The sequence below is a fragment of the Zonotrichia leucophrys genome, chromosome 14 (assembly GCF_028769735.1).
Source record: "Zonotrichia leucophrys gambelii isolate GWCS_2022_RI chromosome 14, RI_Zleu_2.0, whole genome shotgun sequence".
NCBI classification, from domain to species: domain Eukaryota; kingdom Metazoa; phylum Chordata; class Aves; order Passeriformes; family Passerellidae; genus Zonotrichia; species Zonotrichia leucophrys.
The window spans coordinates 9,090,905-9,104,224 of NC_088184.1; the positions used below are offsets into that span (position 1 = coordinate 9,090,905).

At 42.3% G+C, this 13,320-nt stretch overlaps 1 protein-coding gene and 1 long non-coding RNA gene across 2 annotated transcripts in view; one reads left to right on the forward strand and one right to left on the reverse strand.

Annotated features, from left to right (window-relative positions):
- Positions 1-3,779: 3,779 nt before the first annotated feature.
- Positions 3,780-5,358, reverse strand: LOC135454367 (uncharacterized). The gene is made up of 3 exons (XR_010442095.1): positions 5,204-5,358; positions 4,614-4,685; positions 3,780-3,950 (listed from the first exon to the last, which is right to left on the reverse strand). It is a non-coding gene; the product is annotated as an uncharacterized LOC135454367 (long non-coding RNA).
- Positions 5,359-5,689: 331 nt separating this feature from the next.
- Positions 5,690-13,320, forward strand: part of MOSMO (modulator of smoothened) — a 31,202-nt gene continuing 23,571 nt past the window's right edge. The window contains exon 1 of the mRNA XM_064726244.1: positions 5,690-5,987. Within this exon, the coding sequence (XP_064582314.1) occupies positions 5,882-5,987 (106 nt within the window). The 5' untranslated portion in view covers positions 5,690-5,881. The remainder of the gene's footprint in view (positions 5,988-13,320) is intronic.

Genomic DNA, 13,320 nt, shown 5'->3' on the forward strand with positions numbered 1-13,320 from the left:
TTTTGTGTAGAAGTTTTTTTTCACTGAAAATGGTGTATAAAAGGCTGATAAATCTGGCTGTGTACAGTGGAGGTAAAAACTACAGTGCAAAAACAAAATGAATTTTGGTCAATGTAAAAAATTATCATCACAATGAAGGCAAATGCAATAATTACCACTGATTAGCCATATATTCTTGTATATTCAGGAAAAGTTCTTGATAGATTGTCTCTACCATCCTTACATGAATGAAGTAAAGAGACTTGCCTTCAAACAAAGCTTGCAGTTCCTGCTTGTCTGGGACTAGTAGAGATTTTGTTTCTCAGTGACTTCTCCACAAGTAGCACTGGAAGAAGCCTTTGAGGGGATTAGCCATGTGTAGCTATACATAATAGGACATAATCTCATAGGACATAATTTTTTTTTAAATTCTAGGCATATATTAAAAGAAAACAGATTCAATACATCATAAGAAATTGAGGGTTTGAAGAAGCCAAGTTTTGAGCTGTTCTGAAGCAAAGCCAGGTCTTGCAGACAGGATGCATGTGATACACAAGGGCAGGAGGAAGAGGTCTCAGCATGAAGGAGGTCAGACACCTCTGGCTTGGAATGCAGGATTCCACAGTGCACCAGCATCATTGTGGAGTGCAGCATCACACTGTGCCTGCTCAAGTGTCTGACCTGTGTCAGATATTTGCCAAATTGCTGGTAACAACTCACCACACTAACTGTGAAGATTTATACTGAAAAACATCCAAGTCTATATCATTATCACTACTGGACCCAGTGTCATCTTCATCCTCAGTGTTTTCACTCATACTGGAAAGACACAGCATGCTATTACTTGAACATGCAGTAATTCCCATAGGCATTTAGTTCGTTTTTTATGGGAGCTTCATTTTTTTCAAATGCTTGTTCTAAAGACAAGTTCTTCAATTCTGAAGCTCCTCTAGTATCAAATATTATATTGTCCATTGTCCCTTGTGTACTCTTTCCTTTGGACTTTCTCTTTGCTCAGTCAACAAAAAAACAAGCTCTTCTTTTTCTGCTCTTTCAGCATAGTAAATGATTTATTTAAACATAAAGGTTTAATCTCTTGGAAAGCCCCTTGCTGTGTGAGCTTCCTTTCTGCTGTTCTAGCCTAATTATCTCATTTTAATACTTGTGTTCCTTTGCCTACCTCTGAGGTTTATTTCTGTTAAAACTCTGCCTCAGGAAAACTTGGAACTGCCTTGTAACCCATCTAGATTAATTCTGCTGCCTGTGTGGACCACCCTTAGCACTGAGAGCAAGATCAGATCTTCTTAAAGGCTGTTTGCCATGGCTCTCATGAAAAGTGCTCCTTTTTTTTCCTGTTTAATTGTAAAAGTCCTAATCTTTAATCACTGTTGGGAGTTCAATTGATTAAGAAACAAATAAGCTTTGCCCAGGATTGTAGCAAGAGCTCCATCTTGGTACCATCCCTGATTGTGTCTTGATGTGGTTTTTACACTCATGTCCATTACAAATAGGCATGACCTCTGACTTCAGTTTTATTGCCAGCCAGAATTTATGCTCACAGAGGAGAGAGGAAAGGACCTTGAGAGACATTGTCAGGAGCAGCCAGAGGTTAAGCAGGAGGTGCCTGCAAGAGCTGAGGCATTTCAGCAGAAAGCAGCCACTGGAGATCTTTATGGAGATAAAAATCTCTCTTGCACCACTGAAGGTATTTTGAGGAGCCACACACACCATGCAGCCCTGTTTCTTCTTGCTGGCATGGAGAACAGGACATGCTTGCCTCTGTGCCAGTTGGGTGAGTAACTGTAGGATTTTAAGACATTAGTACCTCCCACTAGCTCTCTTAATTCCTGCCTCCTCCTAAAGTCAGCAGAGTGGCACCAGCTTGTTCACACTACAAGCAGTAATAAAACTGTTCTTTTGGGTTCCAATTTGAAACTTTACAGATTGTACTCATCTTAGTCAGATGAAGGGAAAAAAAGTCCATAAAGATAAAATCTAATTCACTGCAAGAAAAGCTTCTAAGTAGTGCATTTGTGCATCTTTTCTCAAACCCCATACTCTGTGCATTGGTATTAATGCCAAAATCAGTGTGCTACTTGTGTTGTCATTAGGAGATGGAGCTTCTACAAAATGCTACACTTTTTGCAAAATTTTACAGCTTTGGACCTAAACAAGTAAGTTCATCCTAAACATGAATTGAACAGATTCAGCGGTTTGTGGGTTTTTATTTTTTGTGTGGGGCATGTGCTGAGTTAGATCCAGGTGCTCCAGGAAGCATGCTCAACTTGGTTTTTTGTTTCCAAAAACTCAGCACAGCTACGAAGGAACAATGTTTGTTACAAGTCCTCAACCCACTTCACACCCTTCTGTACTTGCTGCAGTAAATCAAACATATTACATGCTGTAAATAATTTGATTCTTTGTAGTCTTTATTGAAAATGCTTTTGCAGCTTGCCTTCTTCAAATTGTTGCAAATAAAACTACTTATTTTCACTGATGCATATTCTTAACATTCAATTATTAGTATTCTATTCTCAATATTCAATTATTAGTATTCTATTCTTAATATTCAATTATTAGTATTCTAATTATAGGTGGAGAAAAAAACCCAAAAAAACCATCAAACCCAAACAAACCAAAACCCAAATCATTCTCATATTTATACTTCTGTATATCAAAGGGGTTTTTTTCAGGGAATGGATGAGCGCTATTACATCCTAAGAAAATAATAATAAAAAAGTATTTAGTTCAAATTTATGCTCCAGATTCTTCCACTGAGTTTTATACTCAGATCAAAAGTGCAAAGCCTTTTTCCTAAGGCTAAGAACTCCACTTGATGCTTTTTATTTCATCAAGCAAGTAGATATTTCTTCCTGGTACCTGCAATTCTGAAGAAAGGACTGCCCAAACTATAAAGGCACTGCTAGGAAAATTGTTCTAATTTAAAGATATGCATTTTCACTGTACAGCCAGTAAATTTCTAAATTACTTCATTACACTCCAGTCTTTGCTTCATAGATTTCAATGTTAAGAGACAATTTCATGCTGGGAATTACCATAGCACACTATCATCCCTGAACTGCAGTTCATGAGTTTAATGTAATTGGGCTGGGGACCCATGTGAAGCACTCACATTTACAGAGCTTTCAATTTCAACTTTAATACAGGTGTCAGATGTTCCACAAGAAACCTTTAATAACTGGTAATAGGCTGCTAGCTCTGATACGGTTCATTTCAGGTTTAAAACATTTAGGAAATGAACACCTGTGTGGATTGTTAAAGCACAGAGATTAGTCTATTGCCACTTTGTAACTACTCTGTGTAATAAAGAGAAATAAAAAGCAAACAATAAGGCAAATTAATTTCAAGCCTTGTGAGGATTTGTGTTACTTGTAGAATGAAACTACTTGAGCAATAATGCACTGAATAAAGAATTATATTATTCAAGTCTAGTTGCTATATAAAGGTAATAGTCAAAATATTTTTTGGAAAAAATCTGCTGGTGAATAGGAAATCTGTTTTTGCTGGAGAACAATGTATAGGCTTAAATCTTGATCTAATTATGGAACAGTCACCATAGCAGCTATTTTAAGATCACAGGTATTTCATCACAGTGGAATGCTGGCACTGAGCTCTATACAGTTTGTGCTAGTTTCTTTTCTCTGTAATTTTGAACTGAGTTTCTTTTGATCTGTGTAAGTGTAAATAAATCAGAGACAGGCTCAAAGCATAAATGCAGAACAAGGATATCTTCATTGTAATTAAATTTTAATATCACTATTGGTTCTTTTTACCTGGTTTCAGCTTTCCATCATTAACTGCAGAGCTTTTTTCCTCAAGGCTTGTTATCTGGAGATATGACCCACCCTGAACCATTGTGAGGGCTAATCCTTATTCATCCATCCCATTCTCTGCCATCAAAACTGCAATCTGGGTGTGCTGAGAGAAGTCTTCCAGTGCTGTCAACAGCCCTTTGAAAAGTGAGAGGAAAACTTTACTAGCTGAAAGTGTGATATCATTCTTCAATAAAAGGTTTAAGGAGACATTTGAGAAGGTGCTGTCCCCATTCTTGGGTATCCAAACAGTTAAGCCTCTCATCCTTAGTTACTTCCTTAGACTGGCATTGTGTGCTGAGCTGCTGCCAAAAGACGACATAAACTTGCTTTCTGCAAATAAATACACTGAAAGTAGTTTTTACTTAGAAATTTATTTCTTAAAAGGTCACACATTTTGCCAAGAGAAGGAGCAACAGTGCTGTTACTGAAGTATTCATTACTAGCAGCAATATATTCAGGGAAGGTAGGGAACAGGACACAACAGAACAGAGTTTCCAGCTACGAAGGGCTTCAAGAAAATACAGTGTGCCTATAGCAAATGGATTTTTTCAAATCACTCTTTCTTCCATGCACCAATTTCTTCTGGTTTAGAGGGAATAATTTCAGCTATTTTTCATCAAAAGCCTTACAATTTTCTCCACCCTTAAGAAAATTTGTCAAGTACAGGTGATTTCTATGGGAGTTAAGTACAGGGCTTGTCCTCCAAATAACAAATCCTACTGATTGCTGTTGAACACTTTAAGATTACTGATATCTCCATTTTGTTTGTACAGTCTGTCATCTATGTGAAATACTTACATAAAAATAAACAGCACAGGCAATCGCCCACTTGGTTTCCCGGTATGTTCCATATAGACCAGTTGTGCTGCTCTGGAAAAAACAGGTGGGTGTTCACTGTTGGAAGGAAAAAAATGGAAACTACTAGCTATTTTCCAAGTACCTGTAGATTTAGGGGCTGTTTGGTTCATTTACTTCAACATTCCCACACCAGACTGACAGTATTGAAGGCACAGAGCTATTGTGGCCAAACCGGGCTGGTTTCCCACATTTGGTGCATTGTTCATTTTCTGGCTACAGATTCTCACAGTTCTGTATGGCTGAATCCATTGAAAAGCATGCCATCAAAAATGGCTGTGTTTGGGTGAGACTTCCAGTCACAATTAATTAGATTTCCTTCCAAAGCCAGGACACAGACACAACGCTGTGTAGCGCTTCTGAGGGGCTCCACAGCCACCAAACCTCAGTCCTTCCAGTCCCCTGTTCCCATCAGTGCTATAGAAGCAAAATTTCAGAATTTTTCTGGAATTTCAGCTCATGCCCAGCCTTGAAAAGGGATATACAGCAGGGACTCGAGAAACAGAAAGCAGTTTTTTGTGGTGAACACAGACCTGTGACCGTTCCCCAGCCCTTGGTACTGACCAAGAGGCCCATTCTCGGTTCCAAAACACCTCTGGGGATCGCGATGCAGGAGGACCAGCCGGAAGGGTCAGTGTTGGGGGTCCCCGGCTCCGAGGCGGGGACCAAGGGCGGCGGGGTCCGGGGGCACCGCCCGCCCCGCCCTCGCCAATGCCCCGCCCTCGCCAATGCCCCGCCCCTGCTCAGGCCACACCCACCGCGGTGCTTGGCCCCGCCCCGCCCGCTCCGCGCCTTCTGGCCAGCCCCGCCCTTAACCCGCCCACCAGCGCAAACTCCACCTACCACACACAAGCCACGCCCTTCTCCCACGAATCGGCCCCGCCCATCAGAGTCAGGTCCCGCCCCGCGCTGCCCAGGGAAAGCAGGCCCTGCCCCGGAGCTGCCCCGCCCCGCCCGCCCAGGCCCCGCCCCCCGCGGGAAGCCCCGCCCCGCCCGGGGCGCGCGCCGGGGACCGCGGGTTCCCCTTCCGGAGCGGCCGCCGCCCCCCCGCCCGCCGGGTTCGCTTCCGGCGCCGTCCGGGGTCCGTTCCTGCCGCCGCCGCCGAGCGCGGCGCGGGGCCCATGGAGCCGCGGCCGTGAGGCGCCCCCGGCCCGGGCCCGCTGCGGGAGCCGGGCGGAGGCCGGAGCCGGGTGCCGCCGGAGCCGGAGGAGATGGACAAACTGACCATCATCTCAGGATGCCTCTTCCTGGCTGCCGACATCTTCGCCATCGCCAGCCTGGCGAACCCGGACTGGATCAACACCGGCGAGTCCGCGGGTGAGGGCGGCCGGCGGCGGGACCCGCCTGCGGCGTGCGGCAGGTGGCCGGGAGAGGGCTCCGGCGGCGCTCGGGGGCGGGCGGGGCGCGGGGCCGGCGGCGGTGGGGCTGCTCTGAGGGGCCGGACGGAGCCCAGCCCGGGGGCTGCCGGTACCGGGGCCCAGGAGCGGCTGGGCCGAGTCCCGGGGGCTCCCGGGGCTGCTCCCCCGGGGCGGCCGAGAGTGAAGCGGCCGGGGGGAGCTGGTGGGTCCCAGCCCCGGCAGAGCCCCCGGCGGTGCCTCCCGGCCCCCTCGGCACAGCCCGGTGTCCCGTGGGGTCCTGCAGAGCCCCCAGCCCGGAGCTGAGGGCCGGGACAGCGTCCGTGCCTGTGCTCCCAGGTGCCGTCACCTTGGACAGGGAATTGAGATCTGTCTCTGCTTACTTTGCGGCAGGTTTGCAGTCTCTCGTACTACACTGACGTTCCCTTTGTTGCAGGGAAGTTCTTGCTTCCCTACATCTTTTTTTTTCTCCCAGAATATTTCCAGCGTGCTGATTTTTATCAGCTTTAAGCCGGGATTCCATGTGGTTTTTATTTTAGAGTGTAGCATTGTTTACTTTAAACGAACAAGGATTTGAGCATCTTTCTTTTTACTAGTGATATAATTGTCTATGAACAATTTATTTCAGTCCATTGATAAAGATTTACATGTTCTGATCAGTGGAACTGGGAGAGAGAACAGGAGGAGGGCAGCTCTTTGATCTCATGTCCCAGAGGAACCCAAAGCTCTCTCAGGAAAGGAAGCCATCCTTACTGCAAGCAGATAAAACCAACTTAACCACTTTGGCTGGTCACAGGAGCCGAGGGAGCAGCATGAAGCTGTGTCAGGGAGGTTTGGGCTGGGTGTCAGAGGGTGCTCAGGCACTGCCCAGGCTCCCCAGGGCAGTGATGACAGTGTCACACCTCTGTGTGTTCAAGAAGTGTTTGGACAATGCTCTCAGGCACATAGTGTGATTTTTGGGGCTGTCCTGTGCAGAAGCAGGACTTGGATTTGATGATCCCTCTAGGTCTCTTTCAGCTCAGGAGATTCTGTGACTTTCCCTAAACTTACGATTTCTAAGCAAAATTAAAATGCTTGGAAAAATGCTTCCACAGGTTAGTACAGAGAAAACTGGTCTGGCTGTAAAGACTTTTGTCAAAAATTCTTGCAGAGGGCTTGAAAAATTTTCTTCATCTGGCTTGCATCTTCCATGCATGTGAACAGTTGAACTGATTCAAGTTGTGTCCTATTTCCTTTATTCTAATGAAGTAGAGTATTAAAAACTATTTGGGATTGGTGACTGTACTCTGACCAGACTGTACTTGTGGCTTATTTGATTTGCTTGTAATTACCTAGTCTAGAACCCAGACTTTCCTCCATGGCTCAGAGGAAAGGAACAAGTCCCTTCCCAAAGTGCAGCCTTCAGGAACTCCCTGGGTGACTTCACTGTTCCTCCTGTAGCTAATTGTGATGATTTTCCTGCCTATGGCTAGATAAAATAGCTGCTTCTTTCCTCTTATAATTCCACCTAACAGCAGTGCTGCGGGAATGAGCCCTTCTTCAGGGGCTTAAAGTCAAATAAAATAGTATTAATTTCAAATATTTAAATATGTCTTTCTGAAGTCCTGCCTCATGTTAGCAGATTTTGTGCAGTGTGTAAGTTGTTGGATTCTCTCTGCGTGTATAAAAAGGAGATAACAAAAACTATTCTGAAAAAAGTGCTCATGGAAGAAACAGTCCTTTGGGAACTAAGCACAGTCCATTATGTTATTTTGTAAAGAAAAATGTTTTCTATCTCTTTGTGATACAAAAATTGTGTACTAAAATATTTTAAGCAGCAATCATTATTTCTTTACTTAGTGGATGATTACTTAAGAATCATCTGCCATTTCTGAGGTGCAACTAACAGTTCTAATTAGGCTGGCAAACATGAAATCTGGATTTTTCTGAGGGACTTCAGTAGTTAAAGAATGTTTTGACAGACCTAAGCCTTTTTTTTTCTTTGCTCCATTTTGAAGACAAACAAATTCTTGTCTTGATAAAACCATAAAGGGAGAGCTAGCTACCATCCTTAATGACTCTTTTCTGGATTTTTATTGATATAGGATTCAATGCAGTATTATAAGAGTTGTGCTTAAAAGCAATTCAAATATGTATTTCTGGTGCTTAAACCTTCTAAAATAAGCCACGTGCCCAAACTGTAAATAAAGGAAGTGTGGAGATGCCCATGGAAGCAAGGACTTCCTGTAGTATTGAATTATGAGCTGGAGGCTTTTATGAGTGCCATTCATTACCCAGAGGCTGCTGGGCAGAGCTGTGGCACAGGAGGGCACAGCCCTGGTGCTGAAACCTGTCCCAGTTGCTGGTGACATTCAGGGACTCTCAGAGACTGCTGTGCTTGGAGCACATCCAAGGATCCAGCTTCCATATGTGCCACTAAGAAGCAGGGTTTTTTTGGAGCATCCTGCACTCAGCTGGTGAAAGGAACTATTGGGTAAAAGAAAATATTTCTTTGCTTTATCTCTGTGTTATCAGGTTCATCTCCTGTGGGAATTACTGTAGATGCTGCCACTACAAGTCAGCCTGGTAGTGAGGAGGGAGTAAGAGTTTCTCTGCTTGGCTGCTGTCCTGGGGGCTCAGTGTGGAGCAGCCTGCTCTCCTCAGAACTGCAGCTGGTTGGGGATGGCAGAGGGCAGAGGTCTTGGCAAACCTGGAAAGGCAGCGCTGCACTGGCTCATTCAGAGCTGTTCACAGCCACTAAGGTTGAGAAGCTGGGCTTATGTTTCAGGGAAAAAAATCTGATTTGAATGCTAAACAATATGTACCTCTTACTCCAGAGATAGTGATGAGTTTCAGCTAAATTGGATTGCAAAATAAATCACTGGCTTTAATGCTTCTCTGAAAAATTGAGATAGTTTTCAATTTTTTTAAATCAATATAGAAGGGCTGATTAGTCTCCTAAATCTTACTCTTAAAGATAAGTTTTATAGTCATTTGAAAAATGTCATCTATAGAAATTTCTCCCCAGCAATTATCAGCAAAGAATTGCAACTGAGATTATTGAAGGTCTCAGATGCTTATCTGTCTTAGGCCAGAGGAACTACACCTTTGTGAACAGGGGTCCAAGTCTCTGTTGGACACTTTTTCTTTATGTAGTGTTGTAAGAATTGTTCATTAACTTGGTTTCAGATATTTCATACATCTTTAAGATGGCAAAGGAAAGATGAAAATTGAATGGATTTTTCTTACAGAGAGTTCTCTGTGAGATTTTGTTATTCTTGCTGTGCAAGTACAGAACACTGATAACTCCAATCTGGAAACCAGTGGCTGCTCAGTATTCTTGCACTGCCTGCCTTTTCTTATCAAACTGACACTCTGTGTGAGAAATAAGGACAGAGTTGGCTTTAATTTCAGCCAATGCCCAAAGTGCCACTGATTTCAGTAGGAAGGAATTTTGCTCCTGTATCTCTACACTTCTGCAAAGAACTTTATAAGCTGATAGTTTTGTCTCCATATGTTCCTTCTTTTTGTGTGGGAGGGTCTTTAATGATTTTGATATTTTGTCTTCAGTGGGGGAAGAAGGGGGATAGAAGCAGCTCTAGCTTCAGCTCTCAACTCTTTTATAGGAAAAATGGTATGAATAGTATGCACAGTTGAAATTAGAGTTGTTAAAAGCTGTACATGCGGGGGGATTGACAATTTGAAATGCTTTTATGGGGTTTAGGATAGGTCAAGTAATTCAAGGGAATAATTTAATCAAGTGAAATCTCCCTTCAGAAAGCTGAGGTATCAGTTTGTTTATGTGGCTTAGTCATCCCTTCCTATGTAGCATGATTGTTCATTTGATTCCAGTTTACAGAACAACTTGTACCCTGTTTGTAGCAGTCCCTAAGTTAACATGGGTGTCAGGATTTGGGGGTGCTGAGCTGATGGGTGACTCCTAAAGCAGGGATACATCCACAGGTCACCAGGGAGCACCCAGGACAGTGTTATGGCCAGGGCACTCAGCACATGCCCAACATATTTGTGTTCAGCAGAGCTTCCAATTCCATCTTCAATCCATGACAAAGGTACCAAGGCCACTTGTGTTAGGAATTATACTTTTCATTTAGACTGTTTTCTGTATCTTGCTATGCAGCAACAGTGATAATGAATTGTAAATCTAGAGTATAACATTTGTTTAAAATTGTCTGTTTACCAGTGCTGCCTTTCTGTGTATCTTCTAAAGTGTTATGTGTAGTTCTTGGGCTTTGCATACTCAGTTACTTTTTTATTTGTGAAGGATGATTTCAGATGCAGTGGTCTTACAGAAGAGCAGGCTCTGTGCAGGCCATTCCTCCTGAGGCAGTGAACTCCCTGCTCCTGTGGAATAAGTTGTCTAGCACTTGGTGGAAAATTGCTGATGTTCAGTGTTATTCCTCTGCATGTCATGGCTCTTCCTGAGGAATTTTGTTTCACAGGTCCAGCAGGAGCTGTAGCTTTGTTGGGATCAGCTTAATGACCTATCACAGGTAGTACAACCAAGCAGTGATTTCTGGCTCCTGCTGAGCTTGAGACCACTGAAATATTTTTCTCTAATTGAAGCACTGACTGTACATGGCATAAACCCAAGACCACATGAAGGTGCTCAAATGAAACTACTTCTAAATAGAATAAAACAGATAAAGTAAATAAAGAATCCACAACTTAAAGAGGGTGTAAACTTGAGTTCCAGCTGGCATTATTGTTCTAAATGAAGTTGTCTGCTCAAAAATAGTGATATGTAAAAGTCAATATGACATATTACCAGTGACTTCTGCCCTTTAGGGCCTGTGCTGAGAGACTGTTCATGTACAGTGCTCCCCTGAGGACAAGTCATGGTACAGAGCAGCATTGTCCTCTGAAGGAGATGGTGTTGTTTCTGTGATGTGTGGATATTTGGCTTTTCAAAAACTGTCTGTAAAAGGGTTCTGGTGATCATTTGTTAAGCACCTTGCAGTATACTCAAAAAACACAGTATGCATCTCCCAGCTCTTCTCAGTAGAAAGTGATGGGACATGATAGGAAGCAATTCTACAAAATTACTTTTTCCTAATGTTTTTTGTGCTATCATGTAGTGACTGTGACAGGAGAAGTTATTTGCCCTTTCATGAACCTGTTTGGATTGCATGCTGAGAATACAAATAAAAGGAGGATGATACAGAGAATGAAGATTTATGTACCATCAGGTCCTAGAGGTGAGTGCTGAAAAGCAATCTCCCAGACATCTGAACATCAGAGTGTTAAAATTAGATTGTAGGACATAATTTCCAGGAAAACACATTTCTTTGATGGATGCTCCCAGGTGTGTGAGGAAGGAGGGAAAGGTGGTGGTGGGTTGTGATGTGCTGCTGATCCCCACAGTGAGGGATGAGGACTTCCTGCTCCTAAGATGCAGGCCCTTAGAATTTGCCAGTGCTTTAAAAACAGCAATACCAAACCCAAACAAGAACAAGATTCTGAAGCCCATATAATCTGAATACTCTATTAAGAGTAGCCTGTTAATGGGTCTGCTTGGGCTGGGAAGGGGAGTACCATCTTTAAAAGGAACATTTCCATTCCACTTCATGTCTGTAGATGTCTTTCAAGTGGATGTAAAAATGTGACAAAGCAGTGTTTGAATTGTGTTGGGTTCTGTAATCAACCAGGCCTTAAGGCACAAGAAAAATCAATAGAAAGGCATTGTTGTAATGGATTAATTTTGTGCTTACTCAACCACTCAGCATTAAACATATGGAACTATTTTATGTGTAGGAAGAATCTCATGAAAGAGAGCTGTGTCAGCCTGGTTATTTGAGCCTGCCAGAGAAGACATGAGAGAGCCAATTGTTTTTGTCCATAGAGGAGCTGATGTTCTACATCTGCTTTTTAACAAATACAAACTCATGCTGCTCCTGTGAGGTGCATGTTTTGTTTTCTCTTCAGCATACAAAAAGGTACAAAACTGTTAGTTTGCCTTCCACCAAATCCTGTTGAATTCCCCACTCTCTAATTAGAGTTAGGTAAGAAATACTTGATTATAGAGTACAGACCTGGGAGCCAATAACTTTCAAATCCAGCATCTGCCATGGCTGACTTTGGATTTTGGCAAATTATTGTGGTAGTACCTCAATTTCTTCCTCTGTAAAACAGAGGTGGTATCTTTATCACAGTAACTTCTATTAGCAGCAAAGCTTTAATTTCATTTTGTTTTTTAACCTTTGTTTCCTATGGCAGTTTTACTTTATTAAACTAAGGGGAGCAATCACAGAATAACAAGCATTTCATTTGGCTTTTCTAATAGTAGGTGCTTTGGATGAGGTATTTGTGTTTCAGATATTTGAAGTAACCTTTTTATTTATTTACTAGCAGTGTTCACAGTTCCTACAGAAGTAAATTCTGTTCTATGTGCAGATACAGGTTTGTTTTCTGTCCATCCTGTGCTTTACTCAAGTATGTAACTGTAAAGCTGCTTTATACACTGATGGTTTGTCTGTGGGAAAGGAGCCTTGTTGACACTTCACCTCTGTGCCTTCAGGAAGTTACCTGCCTTTCCTCTGTTTTTTAAATCAGCTTAGACCTGATTTGAGGTGTGTGTATTACATTTGTTGCCACAAACTTACACTGAAATCAACACAAGAGTAACTTAAATGTATGAGTCTTAAAAGTAAGGATTCAATAGTGTGTACTGCAAAACAAAGATGTAAAATTGTCTGAAATAATAAAAAAAAGAAATCCAATTAATGGCTGGGGCTTATTAAAAACATTTGTATTGTTAGTTTCCAGCCAGCGCTTACATGTGAGCAGCATTATGTAAACTCCATTTGTACTTTTGCCAAAGCAAAGAAGATCAGTAGGTCAAACTTTTAAGCTTGACCTACTTTTTTTTTTCATAGGTAGTTCACAACAGCTCAACTTTTCCCCATTTATTTTCATGCTGTGCAGTTTGTAGGATTTTCATCATAAACAGGAGTTCTTCACCTTGTTCTTGAATCCTTTTCCAGCAGTGGTTGAGACCTTTTTATTTCAGAAGAATGTAACTGGAGTGACTCATGGATGAGGAAGTATATTGAACTTCATAGAGAATAAATGCTGCTATCTATTTTAGAAATAGATACAAAATTATGTTTGTTGTATGGTGGAACAAATACAATATGGAGGCTGTTTTATTCTTCTACAGAGTTATTTGGGAAAGCTATAAAATTATTTAAAATTTTTAGTTCATACAATTTTAAATTTAAAAATAATTTTCCTATTACCTAGTTGTAAGTTATTATTGTAATTCACAGTGCCTACAAATTGAGTAGTTGACAGAGTTT